At 42.1% G+C, this 14,182-nt stretch overlaps 1 protein-coding gene across 4 annotated transcripts in view; it reads right to left on the reverse strand.

Annotated features, from left to right (window-relative positions):
- DOCK1 (dedicator of cytokinesis 1) overlaps positions 1-14,182 on the reverse strand; it is a 550,235-nt gene that overhangs the window by 404,449 nt on the left and 131,604 nt on the right. For all 4 annotated transcript variants that reach the window (XM_073354059.1, XM_073354057.1, XM_073354058.1 and 1 more), the window contains exons 24-25: positions 9,896-9,966; positions 8,151-8,257 (exon numbers count right to left, since the gene is read on the reverse strand). In XM_073354059.1, coding sequence (XP_073210160.1) covers positions 8,151-8,257; positions 9,896-9,966 — 178 coding nt within the window. The remainder of the gene's footprint in view (positions 1-8,150; positions 8,258-9,895; positions 9,967-14,182) is intronic.

Consider the following 14,182-nt stretch of genomic DNA (forward strand, 5'->3'; position numbering starts at 1 on the left):
TAATTAGCTGTTTGTTTCCCCCACAAGGGAAATACAAACACAAATCTAATTTATCTACCAAGCTTCAGAAAAATGAGTATGTAAGTGAGGATATAAAACTAGCTGGACATCTAACAGACTAAAGTAGAAGTATAAAGTAGCCTTTGGATGGAACTCAATGACTATGACCCTCACAAGTTTACATAAATTGGTTTGGTTCTATTCGCAGGGCAATAATTTCCAGCAGAAAAAGAAAACGTTTTCCTTCAAACAGTAGTGAATATTCATTGTCTTAAAGCTAGGAATGTGATGAATACCCAAAGCAGAATCAGTCTGTACAGAGTTCTATGTTATACTTGGAAGTTAAAGTAGAAAATTTGGAAATGGTCACAGGCCTGGAAAAGTGTGGGTCTTGGAAGTCAACTGGTAATTTCTCACCAACAAAATTTTCCTGCTTGATGTTCCTTTGACGGATTGGCTAATTTTAAACACTAATCAATCTCTGTACTTTTTGGTACAAGTTCTCCATTTTGAATCACTGCAGAAACAGAACAAGCAACAAAATTTAAGTATCGTACAGGAGTTTCCCTCCAGAACAACAGGAATCCTGCTAAATGTAATGTAGGTTCTATAAAGGGAAAGGAGTAATCTAGGACCCTGAGAGAGAACAAAATTCCTTACACAGAGAATATGGTACAACAGTGGATAAAATAAGTAAATAAATTCAGTGCTCCAGTATGTCCTATATCATCTATTCTGAAGAAACAGGGGCTGCAATACAAATGCAAAATCCTACATCTTACTTGGGATATTCAGTATCAGTGTAATCATGCAGATAATTTGGACTACCAAAGAACCATTCATGTTTAGTAAGGAACCCAAGGTTTCCATAAAGAATAAAGACCACTGGTTATGGTTCAATATGGTTCCCCCAGCATTGTCAATAACTGATACTTCAGCTGCTTGGGGAGAAGGGGGAAATGTGTGGAGAAAATATCCCAAAGTCTTCTGAAATCCATGTATTCCAGGCATTCTGATTTATGAAGTTAGCAGGAAATACCACAAATAAAAGCTGTCCTGTTCTCTAGTGGCATGTACTTTGATAGCATATTTTTTCCTGATGGGGAAAGATTTTTGGGTAAGTGCTTCTTGATTTTCTACACGTCTTAAAGCTTTTTATGTATTCCAATAGCCTGTACCGTCTTTGGCTTTTTAGAAAATACACTTGTATAATATATACACGTGGGCACCAATGATACTGACAAGAATGACCTTGAGTGGATCACTGCAGACTACGTGGCTCTGGGAAGAAGGATAAAGGAGTTTGAGGCGCAAGTGGTGTTCTCGTCCATCCTCCCCATGGAAGGAAAAGGCCTGGGTAGAGACCGTCGAATCATAGAAGTCAACGAATGGCTACGCAGGTGGTGTCGGAGAGAACTCTCTGGATTCTTTGACCATGGGATGGTGTTCCAAGGAGGAGTGCTAGGCAGAGACAGGCTCCACCTAACGAAGAGAGGGAAGAGCATCTTCGCAAGCAGGCTGGCTAACCTAGTGAGGAGGGCTTTAAACTAGGTTCACACGGGGAAGGAGACCAAATCCCTGAGTTAGTGGGGACGTGGGATACCAAGAGGAAGCACGAACAGGAGAGCGCGAGACAGGAGGGCTCCTGCCTCATACTAAGAAAGCAGGACAAACAGCAAGTTATCTCAAGTGCCTATATACAAATGCAAGAAGCCTGGGAAACAAGCAGGGAGAACTGGAAGTCCTGGCACAGTCAAGGAATTATGATGTGATTGGAACAACAGAGACTTGGTGGGATGACTGGAGTACTGTCATGGGTGGATATAAACTGTTCAGGAAGGACAGGCAGGGCAGAAAAGGTGGGGGAGTTGCACTGTATGTAAGAGAGCAGTATGACTGCTCAGAGCTCTGGTATGAAATTGCAGAAAAACCTGAGAGTCTCTGGATTAAGTTTAGAAGGGTGATGTTGTAGTGGGAGTCTGCTATAGACCACCGGACCAGGGGGATAAGGTGGATGAGGCTTTCTTCCAGCAACTCACGGAAGTTACTAGATCGCAGGCCCTGGTTCTCATGGGAGACTTCAATCTCTCAGATATCTGCTGGGAGAGCAATACAGCAGTGCACAGACAATCCAAGAAGTTTTTGGAAAGTTTAGGGGACATTTTCCTGGTGCAAGTGCTGGAGGAACAGCTAGGGGCAGAGCTCTTCTTGACCTGCTGCTCACAAACCAGGAAGAATTAGTAGGGGAAGCTAAAGTGGATGGGAACCTGGGAGGCAGTGACCATGAGACAGTCGAGTTCAGGATCCTGACACAAGGAAGAAAGGAGAGCAGCAGAATACAGACCCTGGACTTCAGAAAAGCAGACTTTCACAACCTCAGGGAACTGATGGGCAGGATCCCCTGGGAGAATAACATGAGGGGGAAAGGAGTCCAGGAGAGTTGGCTGTATTTTAAAGCATCCTTATTGAGGTTACGGGGACAAACCATCCCAATGTGTAGAAAGAATAGTAAATATGGCAGGCGACCAGCTTGGCTTAACAGTGAAATCCTTCCTGATCTTGAACACAAAAAAAAAAAGGCTTACAAGAAGTGGAAAATTGGACAAATGACCAGGGAAGAGTATAAAAATATTGCTCGGGCATGCAGGAGTGATATCAGGAAGGCCAAATCACACCTGGAGTTGCAGCTAGCAAGAGATGTTAAAAGTAACAAGAAGGGTTTCTTCAGGTATGTTAGCAACAAGAAGAAAGTCAAGGAAAGTGTGGGCCCCTTACTGAATGAGGGAGGCAACCTAGTGACAGAGGATGTGGAAAAAGCTAATGTACTCAATGCTTTTTTTGCCTCTGTCTTCACGAACAAGGTCAGCTCCCAGACTACTGCACTGGGCAGCACAGCATGGGGAGGAGGTGACCAGACCTCTGTGGAGAAAGAAGTGGTTCGGGACTATTTAGAAAAGCTGGATGAGCACAAGTCCATGGGGCTGGATATGCTGCATCCGAGAGTGCTAGAGGAGTTGGCGGATGTGATTGCAGAGCCATTGGCCATTATCTTTGAAAACTCGTGGCGATGGGGGAGGTCCCAGACGACTGGAAAAAGGCTAATGTAGTGCCCATCTCTAAAAAAGGAGGATCCTGGGAACTACAGGACAGTCAGCCTCACCTCAGTCCCTGGAAAAATCATGGAGCATGTCCTCAAGGAATCAATTCTGAAGCACTTAGAGGAGAGGAAAGTGATCGGGAACAGTCAGCGTGGATTCACCAAGGGCAAGTCATGCCTGACTAATCTAATTGCCTTCTATGACGAGATAACTGGCTCTGTGGATGAGGGAAAAGCAGTGGACATGTTGTTCCTTGACTTTTGACATGGTCTCCCACAGTATTCTTGCCAGCAAGTTAAAGAAGTATGGGCTGGATGAATGGACTATAAGGTGGAGAGAAAGCTGGCTAGATTGTTGGGCTCAACGGGTAGTGATCAATGGCTCCATGTCTAGTTGGCAGCCGGTATCAAGTGGAGTGCCCCAAGGGTCAGTCCTCGGGCCAGTTTTGTTCAATATCTTCATTAACGATCTGGAAGATGGTGTGGATTGCACCCTCAGCAAGTTTGCAGATGACACTAAACTGGGAGGAGAGGTAGATACGCTGGAGGGTAGGGATAGGATACAGAGCGACCTAGGCAAATTAGAGGATTGGGCCAAAAGAAACCTGATGAGGTTCAACAAGGACAAGTGCGGAGTCCTGCACTTAGGACGGAAGAATCCCATGTGCTGCTACAGATAGAAACCGAATGGCTAGGCAGCAGTTCTGCAGAAAAGGACCTAGGGGTTACAGTGGACGAGAAGCTGGATATGAGTCAACAGTGTGCCCTTGTTGCCAAGAAGGCCCATGGCATTTTGGGATGTAGAAGTAGGGGCATTGCCAGCAGATTGAGGGACGTGATCGTTCCCCTCTATTTGACATTGGTGAGGCCTCATCTGGAGTACTGTGTCCAGTTTTGGGCCACACACTATAAGAAGGATGTGGAAAAATTGGAAAACGTCCAGCAGAGGGCAACAAAAATAATTAGGGGGCTGGAGCACATGATTTATTAGGAGAGGCTGAGGGAACTGGGATTGTTTAGTCTGTGAAAGAGAAGAATGAGAGAGGATTTGATACCTGCTTTCAACTATCTGAAAGGGCGTTCCAGAGAGGATGGATCTAGACTGTTCTCAGTGGTAGCAGATGACAGAACGAGGAGTAATGGTCTCAAGTTGCAGTGGGGGAGGTTTAGGTTGGATATTAGGAAAAACTTTTTCACTAGGAGGGTGGTGAAGCACTGGAATGAGTGACCTAGGGAGGTGGTGGAATCTACTTCCTTAGAAGTTTTTAAGGTCAGGCTTGACAAAGCCCTGGCTGGGATGATTTAGTTGGGAGATTGGTCCTGCTTTGAGCAGGGGGTTGGACGAGATGACCTCCTGAGGTCCCTTCCAACCCTGATATTCTATGAATCTAAGATACTGGGCTAACGCATAACAATATTTTCATATTAATAGCCTATCATTTTAAAATTAGCGTCTTGAATAAATGAAGAGAGACTGGGGCTGGGGAACGATGTAATAAGGACTCACTAATCGCAAAAGGCAAGGGTTAGGGGAGATTGGCTGTGGACAGAGCTATTGGCTTAATTTATTTTCAAACAAATGTTAATGTTTGTGAAAAGTCCCCAGGGCAGTCAGCTCTCTAGCCACAAAAACTGGTAGCAAACCTAATGCCTTGGTAACCTACTTCAACCGTGATCTGGAGCACGGAATGTTTGAGACTCCATTCCCATTCAGTGTTTGGCCTTGTCCACTTCGATTTACATTTGTGACCCATCTTCTAAAAACTGTACTGAGATCAGAGGCTCATTTCACTAATACCCCCTGAAAGCCATCAAACATTGTCACCAAAACTGGGCTAACACTATGTCTAACACTATGTCTAACTATGTCTAACACTAAACATACATGCACCGCAAACCATTAAAATGGTCTTCTAGAGAAGAGTGCCCTCTTACTCACATCTCCCATCACCACATCCTCTCTCACCATCTGTTCAGTAAGTCACCCTCACCTTTCTTCACCATTCAATCAATCCCCTCACATTTCATATCCTGTCCTCCATCACCACCCAAATACTCTCTTGTCCTCACTCTTCACTTGAATGTCAGAGTAAGTCAATTATGTGGTGAATATTTTACATCTCCTCCACACCATTTCTGACCATCAGAAACCTCAAGGGCTTTAAAAGCTGTTTCTAGTTCTCCCCATCTACCATTTGCTAAGGAGTCTGCTTTATTCCTCTTGCTGTTAGACACCAACATGAGGAGGTTATCACAGATGTCCAGAAACCTAACAGGAAACGTTCAGTTACAGTTATTTCTTAGAGGCCTAGAGAGCATGAAGATCCTGCTGAACTGCTCTACTCGTGTGATAGGGCTTTTGCTGGTGCAGTTTTCTGGCTTGTTCATGGTACAGTAAAAGCTGTTTTATCAGACACTTCACCAACCATAAAGTTGTATAAACCGGCATTTCTGATCTTCATTGAAATTCCGGTTTATAGTCTGGTTGGTGCGGGAGGAGGTGTGGAGCACAGGCTCTGGGAGGGAATTTGGGTTCGGGAGAGGGCTCAGGGTAGCGGCTTGGGGCACAAGAGTGGGTGTGGGGTGCCGGTTCTGGGCGGTGCTCACCTTGGGAGGCTCCCCACAAGCAGCAACCTGTCTTGGCTGCTCCTAGGCGGAGGCACAGCAGGTGGCTCCGTGTGCTGCTCCTGCCCCGAGCACTAGCTCTTCAGCTTCCATTGGCTGGGAACCGTGGCCAACTGGAGCTGTGGGGGCAGTGCCTGTTGGCGGAGACAGCACGCAGAGTCGCCTGCCGCACCTCTGCCTAAGAGCAGCCAGGACAGGTCACTGCTTGCGGGGAGCTGCCCAAGGTGAACGCCCCACGGATCCGGCATCCCACACCCCCTCACGTGTCCCCTCCTGCACCCAAACTCCCTCCCTCTTAGTTATCTGGTATTTTTCACTTACCGGCACCCCACATTCTCCCAATATGCCAGATAAAACAGCTTTTACTGTAACTTGTTCTTTCAACCTCATCTACTGAGGTTACTAAGCATTTAATGTCGTAGTTCCAGGTGTGTAAACAGAGGATGGCTCTACTGGACCTCGTTCCATGCAGCTCTGCTGGTACAGCTGTTTTGGATGCTGCTGGTGTAGTTTCTGACTCTCATTATCAGTCTCATTAACCATCCAGTCTCTCCTGAAGTGTGAGGCTTAAGTCGAAGTACCTTTAACATAGATTATGGGTCCTAGAGGGTACACTTATTTCAGTATTAGGGACATGCAAGTACAATATCAGGGGGTAGCCGTGTTAGTCTGTATCCATAAAAACAACAGGGAGTCTGGTGGCACCTTAAAGACTAACAGATTTATTTGGGCATAAGCTTTCATGGGTAAAAAACCCACTTCCTCAGATACAAGTACAATGTGACTATAAGAAGTTTTATGCATATATTATCATGCTTCCTTGCTTTTACAAAATTATTTTAGCCCACAAAGTAACCTTAGAATAAGTTTTTACCCTTTAATTTCCTTTATACATGGTGGTATATTTTACATTCATGTTGTTCCATTTTGATCCTTCTTCCTGGTTTCTTATCTTTACTATATACATTCCTGCATTTATGTGCTAGAGTCACCTTATTATGAAAGATTCATGGAATTTATTTTATTAGCAATCTGCTAAATTTGCCTCCTAATACACTAAATGATCTGTGAACCATTGGGAGCAGTTACTCTCAGGCAGGCACTCTGCATGTGAAGGCATATATACTGCTTCAGAATATCTGTGTATGTGTGTACACTGGGTTTAACCAATCAATTTACTTAAAAAAATTCAAAACAGGAAAAGCAATTACTCCGTACATTTAGGGCTACATTTTCACAGTTCGGTGCTATGAGGGTACATATAATTCAGATAACTACAGAACACTACCGGTGCAGAGGGTACTTGTGCATTTTAAGGAGCAGCACCTATTGCACAGCCCTTTCAAAATGTTGGGTGTTAAGGACTAATGCACTCTGAAAAATCAGTTTCATACTCCTCTTATGAATAATTCTAAGAACTGTTTCCCCAGCAATTTTTTATCTAGCTCCTTTCCCCAATATTTTAGCAACAAAAGGAATTTTTCCAACATAATCACTAAATTCCTGAGAAATATAGGTTAAGAATGGAAAGACATATAGCCCATGAAATGTACAGTATAATCTTAAATAAAAGCGTCAATGCATTTTTCTTTTCAATAGGACAAACTTTTTAATTGACTTTGGGTTTCTTTTGGGTTTTTTTGGTTTTGGGGGGGGGGGCAAGGTTTGCCTTGCACACCTTGCAATGCTGAGGAAGCCTATTTATCGAAGTCCTACTACTCTATGTTCCAATCACTAAGGTCAGACTTCATTTATTTTTTCTGTGTGTCATCTTTACCTACAAGTAAAACTGACAATCGATAAAAAAGGACCACAGCCTTCTAGAAAGTTTCAAGTCCCTGTTACTTGTTACTTCTCTCACCTAAGTGGCATCTTTTTATAATCATATCAGACAAAACAAAGGAATTATGTTTGTTAAATCTGTAACATTGTTACCCAGAAAACAGATACATTAAAAGAATTAAATAGATACTTTCAGGTTTAATCTTAAGTGGAATGAAAACATGGGTGCCTGGTATAGTGTCAATGTATTTAATTTGGAATTTGTGGGAAGTATTTAAAATATAAAACATCAGAAAGGTCGAGTTCTCTCTCTCAGTTTCCTTGACACAAGAGTCCATTACAGAAATGCAAAAGTGACAATTTCATATTTTAAAAATTACAATCCATGCCAATTACACTAAGTGTTAATGCTCTTTTAAATTACAAATTACAAGTTTTTGCCTTCATTTCTCCATGATCTACCCGCTATACTAATTGTGAATTAGCATTTTCTTACACAGTCTAAATCTGCTTGTCCTTGTAGTGGAACAACTTTAATTGGTTGCAATCTCGACTACCTTCTGCAGTGAGGACAAAACTAACACTGACGGAGGTCTAGAGACAATGACTAATGTGACAACGTAATGATTTCCAGGGTTTTGCTTACCATGTTGCGTGAAGAGGTCACTGTGAACTATTTCGATCAAACAGTACAACTTCTGAATTGTGAGCCGGCCCATTGGAACATTTAGGATGAAATCTGTAAACAGCTTGCTATATAAAAATAGGCAATTAAGAAAAGGAATATATTAATTTCTCAAAAGTAAATGAAAACAAATGTCTGTGGCTAGAGAAGAAATTGATGAGTTAGTTCAGTAAACACTTGGGGGCGGGGAGAGAAGAGGAGAACCAGGTCCTTTTCTACATAGTGAGGAGTTATAGAACGGCAATTAAGTGTTCAGAATTAGTTTAAATTTCTTTGGCCAATATATTTATTTCTACTCTTCATTTTTGTCCCTCACTCCATTAGAGATGAACAAGGCTCTACTCATGTAGCAGCATACACCTTCTCCATTTTTCATTTCGGCTTATGTATTTCAAAGTCTAACTGAAGCGCAGAGGCAATGCACATAAGACAAATAAATATGAGTTATTGTAAATGCAGAAGCCTGCTACTTAGGTAGGGGAAGAAGCACGATAGTAAGGATCCTTTATGTGAACAGCTTTGATTGGGGTAGGGGCAGAACTGAGACTGAAGCAGAAAAAACCATAGGCTTTGGGACCAGAAGGGACCTGGTTGACAACCTGCATAACAGGTCATTGAACTTGACCCAGTAGTTCCTGCATTAAGCCCTATAACTTGTGGTTGAGCTAAGCATATCTCTTAGAAAGACATCCAATCTTGATTAAGATGTAAAGTGATGGAAAATTTACAACATACTTCAGTAAGATGGTCCAATGGCCAGTATTTCACTTTTGGACAAATTTTTCAATCCTTTTTGCTGCCATACATCTTTCAAAAATGGCTTAGTCTTGGAACTCTATACTCATGGCCCAAGGAGACTTAATAGAAAAGGATATACAGTGGGATGCAAAATAGGTAAATGAAAAGTTATACGTTAGCTTCTGGGTGCAATGAAAAGTTTCAGCAATAATTATAATTTTTTGTACGGAGTATTTCCAAACTGAAATTCAGCTTTTGAATGATAGCCTTCTCATTTTCAAGCCTCCAAGCATTTTTTTTTAAATTAACTCTGAATTTCCACATTTATTTTATTAACACTTGAATGTTCTCTTAACTACCTCAATAAAATCACAGAATATACAATTGAAGACAATATAGAGTCTGTAATCAAAACATCTAAAATAAATTACTATTTTTTTTCTTCTTTTTACACATTAGCAGTGCTACCAAATCTTAGTTATTTGTTTGTTTTTAAACAAATGTTTCCCTTTTTCCTTTTTTGTAAAAGGGGTCCATGGAGAGATAACTGTTTTTGCTCTAGTAAAATTTTCACACACAACTAGTGTGCATTGAACTAAAACAAAGCTTATCATTATTCAAATCAATTGAGGTGCAGAGTGATGCACGAAACACATGAACTATAATTCTGATATCACTCACATGATTTACAATTTTTGGCATCTCATTAGATGATCTTTACTAGACAGGCTTCCCTACCACACATTTTACTTTAGAATAAAAATATGTATGTATACTCCTGAAGATGGCTCGAGCAAAGAATTCTGATCAAAGTGCAGTAACATAAATGATTATAATTTCTTGTCCTAGGGATTTAAGTTACCAAGATAGCAATAAAAATTCATATAAAATATTGTGCATTAAATAATTATACACAAGATCTAGACAATAGGAAGTACACAGTACATTACTTTATTAACATTACTTACCTAAGTTCTTTTGGATCAAATACCAATTTCACATCATTGACAATAGTTGGCAAGTATTTAAGTGCAGCCCCCTAAAAATTAAAAACACAGCAATGACCTCAGTGTAAACACCAGTTTGACAGTTACCACAATCTAAAGTTACAACGCAGAGTTCACTGAAAGGGAGAGAAATTAAAAATAAGGGAGTTGTACAATATTATGAGATGAACAATTTAAACCTTGCCTGCTGGTACTCCAGACTAGGGATCTGTGAGGCTTGTTGCCTCTGGGTTTGCCAGAGGTCTCAGTATGGCCACTGCGTGTAGGGAGCTGGTGGCTGGAACTGTGGACCAGTATGGTGGCTAGGACATGCAACAGAAACTCAAGTCCTCTCATTCACTATCTGAGTCTGAAGAGGAGAGACACAGTGCAGGGTGTGGATATGCCATTGTGTCCACTACTCCTGGTGAACTTGGTACTGGAGCCCCGGTACCGGAGCCCTGGTACTGAGAAGGGGCGAGTGCGGTGCATCAGAGAGCAAGAGGTCCAATGTGCACCTGTAGTCGGTGCGGGGGGTACTAGTATCAGTTCCGATGGCTGTTGGTGCCGGTGCCGACAACCTAGTTGACGTAGCCTTCCCTGGTGCGGAACATCTATGTTTCTCATTCACCAGTGGTACCAGAACTTCTTTGCCCATGCCCACTGGGTTTTTGGACAGTCCAGCTGGCTCTGTCGGCTTGGTACCATGCGTGCCCTGGGTACCAGCTCAAGGCAGCTTCGGCGCCGTAGGTACCGAAGATACTGATGGAGCTGGAGGTCATTTCCTGCTCTATCTGGGCTCATTATGGAGACTCACAGACCTTTTCTTAGACGTCTTTAGCAAGTGGCTCATTTCTTTGGGATCACCTGCTTTTGACGTAGAAGGTTGCGGTGATAGTTCTCACCAGAACTCTGGGGAACGGAGGGCCGACTCCGTGAGCAGGAGTTTTAACTCTCTGTCCTTCCTGGACTTGGATTACAGCAGCTGGCACCAGCCACAATTTTGTAGATTGTGCTTCTCCCCGCGCAGTGAATACACTGCAAAAGTCCAACCATTACCGGGATGGAATCCTTCCAGCTAAGACATTTTTTGAAGCCTGGGGAGCCAGGCAAATCGTTGTGCACTGCAGGGGGATCGCTCCCCACCAGAGTCGGAAGGAGGCAACCTTTTCTACTTTTTCTTCCTTTCTTTTCTCCCCCCTCCCCCTTTTTTCTTTTGGCATGGCCAATGAAACAGAAATAAATACTAAAAGACTATTAAAGAGAAGCAAAAATTTGCAAAACTAAAGAGAAGCAAAATTTGCTGAATGGACAGCTCCTAGCTCGGTCTCTAGCCTAGGGCGGTTGAGAAGGAACTGAGGAGGGAATACCCGTGCATGCCAGCTGGCCTCACGGGTGGAGGAAAGCCCCACGGGAGGGATGGACTACTATTGAAATTCTCCCATGGACACCACAGAGGTGCACAAACATCTACAGTGGAGCACCCATAGGGACACTACTCGAAGAAGGTAAACTGACATTCTTTCCCTTACCCCTTTAGTCACTGAATTATTTAAAGTATTCAGCTTCCCTTTCTGGCTCACAATATATTAGCTAATAAATCCTCAGTTAATGAATTTTATTATGGTTCAAATCTTTTTCATGGCGCCAAAACTGACAGCCACTAACTCTACATAAATCTTAATTTAAGGTTATTGCAGCTTCTGTCTTTTACTCTTGACCACACACACAGATTAAACATAGTATGACATCAGATAAGTGTCTTGTAATATTTATGTACACATCATAGCTTAATACTGTGTACAAGTGACACTAGTTAGTTCCACTATCATTGCAAAATCTAATTATAGCAAAAAAAATTTGCACAGTTCAAATAAGGATTAAACACAACTGTTAAGTCAAGTGAAACTAATCAGAAAAGCACAGAAGCTCACTGAAAAAGTTAGGCTCAGATCAGGCAAGTTCTGCTTTTCTCAAACCAAGACCTTTCTTATCACAGGACAAAGGGTTTCCTCCCTCTCCCTACCTTTATTTTCATTGATCCCCTTCTAACTTTTAAGGTAGATAAACAACAAATATTTACAGAAGGAACTAAAAGAAGTTAGGTGAGTGCAGAGTCAGGAATAGGTATCAGGAGTTCTCAATCCCCTCTGCTGACATCATATTTTAAAGTGCCCCAAAAGATGACAAATGCCTCACAAAACAAGTGTAGCTATAGGTCCTTGCTCCAGAAAGTGTAAGCATTTAAATTCAACATAATGTAACAAATCGGGTGTCAACCAGATAAAGAGAGAGAGTGGAGGGAGAGAAAAAGTGTGACAGGAAGAGGAAGCACAGGGGTGAATTCTTCAAATTACGCTGCATCTCTAAAATAATATTCAAGCCTAATTATATACACATAAATATGAAATATTTGCATCATATAGTATCAAAACTATTCATCGAATTAGATTGTTAGATTGACTGAAGACTCAATAGCTCATTTTTTGAATTTATCCAGCAGTGAAACGTCAATCATTTCAACATGACAGTTTCCAAGGTACTAGTAAGAGTTTTCTCACACACATTATATGTGTGTATGTGTGTATATATATAAAATATACAGAGAGAGAGAGAGAGAGAGAGATCCAAAAAACTATATTAAAAGAACCTTACGATTACAAAATCAAGCACTCAAAAGTTAGAAGATGCCAGTCTCAAGGTTTCATGTGGAACTTTAATACTGCCTCCTTGTGCATATACACTATGAATGAGGACCTTCATTTTAGGTTTTTATCAATTTTAGCCAAAAATTCCCCATGTTTTACAGAAGCTATGATGTGGGTTTTACCGATTTTCACCCTTATTTTGAAAGTGCTGGAACTTCCCGGACCCAGCTCTCCACTCTGGAAGGAGAGGCAGTTCTGTAACTGCCATCTCTCTTTACAGAGCGGGAAGCTGGTCAGGATTCTGTGGGGGGGTCACGCTCAGTACAGTGGAACTTCCCAGACCCCACGTTGCCAAGCCTCTCTCTCTTCTTCCAGAGCAGAGAACCAGGTCAGGTCAGAAGTACTGTAATACGTCAAACACTGGCATATGTACTGTTGTCAATTCTGCACCCATCAAACATCTAGAAAACATGACATGCAAGGCAAGACTGAAAAAATTGCGTTCGTTTAATCTGGAGAAGAGAAGACTGAGTGGGGACATGGTAACAGTCTTCAAGTAAGTAAAAGGTTGCTATAAAGAGGAGGGGGATATATTGTTTTCCTTATCCACTGAGGACAGACAAGTAGTAATGGGCTTTAATTGCAGCAAGGAAGATTTAGGTTATACATTAGAAAAAACTTCCTAACTGTAAGGGTAGTTAAGCACTGGAACAACATACTTAGGATGATTGAGAAATCCCTGTCATTGGAGGTTTTAATAACAGTTTAGACAAACATCTGTCAGGCATGGTCTCAATCAGTGGCTCTCAAACTGTAAGTCAGACCCCAAAGTGGGTCATGACCCCGTTTTAACGGGGTTGCCAAGGCTGATGTTAAACTTGCTGGGGCCCAGGGCCAAAGGGGGCCCCAAGCCTGAGCCAGAGGTCTTCAGCCCTGGGTGGCAGGGCTCAGGCTTTGACTTCAGCAGCGGGGCTCAGGTTATAGGCCCCCTGCCAGGGGTTGAAGCCCTTGGGCTTTGGCTCCACATCCCCCACCTTCCCCCGCCCAGCCTGGGGCAGCAGGGCTAGGATGGGCTCAGGCTTTGGTCCTCCATCCTAGGGTCATGTAGTAATTTTTGTTGTCAGAAGGGGGTCGTGGTGCAATGAAGTTTGAGAACCACTGGTCTGGATAATACTTGATCCTGTCTCAGTGAAGGGGACTGGACAAGATGACCTATCGAGGTCCTCTCCAGTCTTAGATTTCAATGAATCTATGATTACCAGTTTTACAGGTAACTTTCCACGCTATCAGCATTCAAAAACAATAAAAGTGAATTACTTTTCATGCTAAAATGGGCTGAAAATGAAAAACTGTATCATCTACATTTCAGATTATCAGTCTTTTAAGAGTTAAAAAATAGGATGATTGATATTAACACTGATATTTACCCAGAAAATTGTAACATTAATTTTTGCAGCAATTTTCACCCATTTTTAAAATTTCTGTAATAAACACAGATAAATTCCCAGAAAATTAAAAACAAAATAAAACCCGAAAACTAAGGGTCTTAACCATGAGACAGTCTTTAATTACATGATCACATTTTTTCCTCAGGGCCCATGTTTCATTCGGTGCACAGGAT

The sequence above is a fragment of the Lepidochelys kempii genome, chromosome 7, assembly GCF_965140265.1.
Source record: "Lepidochelys kempii isolate rLepKem1 chromosome 7, rLepKem1.hap2, whole genome shotgun sequence".
NCBI classification, from domain to species: Eukaryota; Metazoa; Chordata; order Testudines; family Cheloniidae; genus Lepidochelys; species Lepidochelys kempii.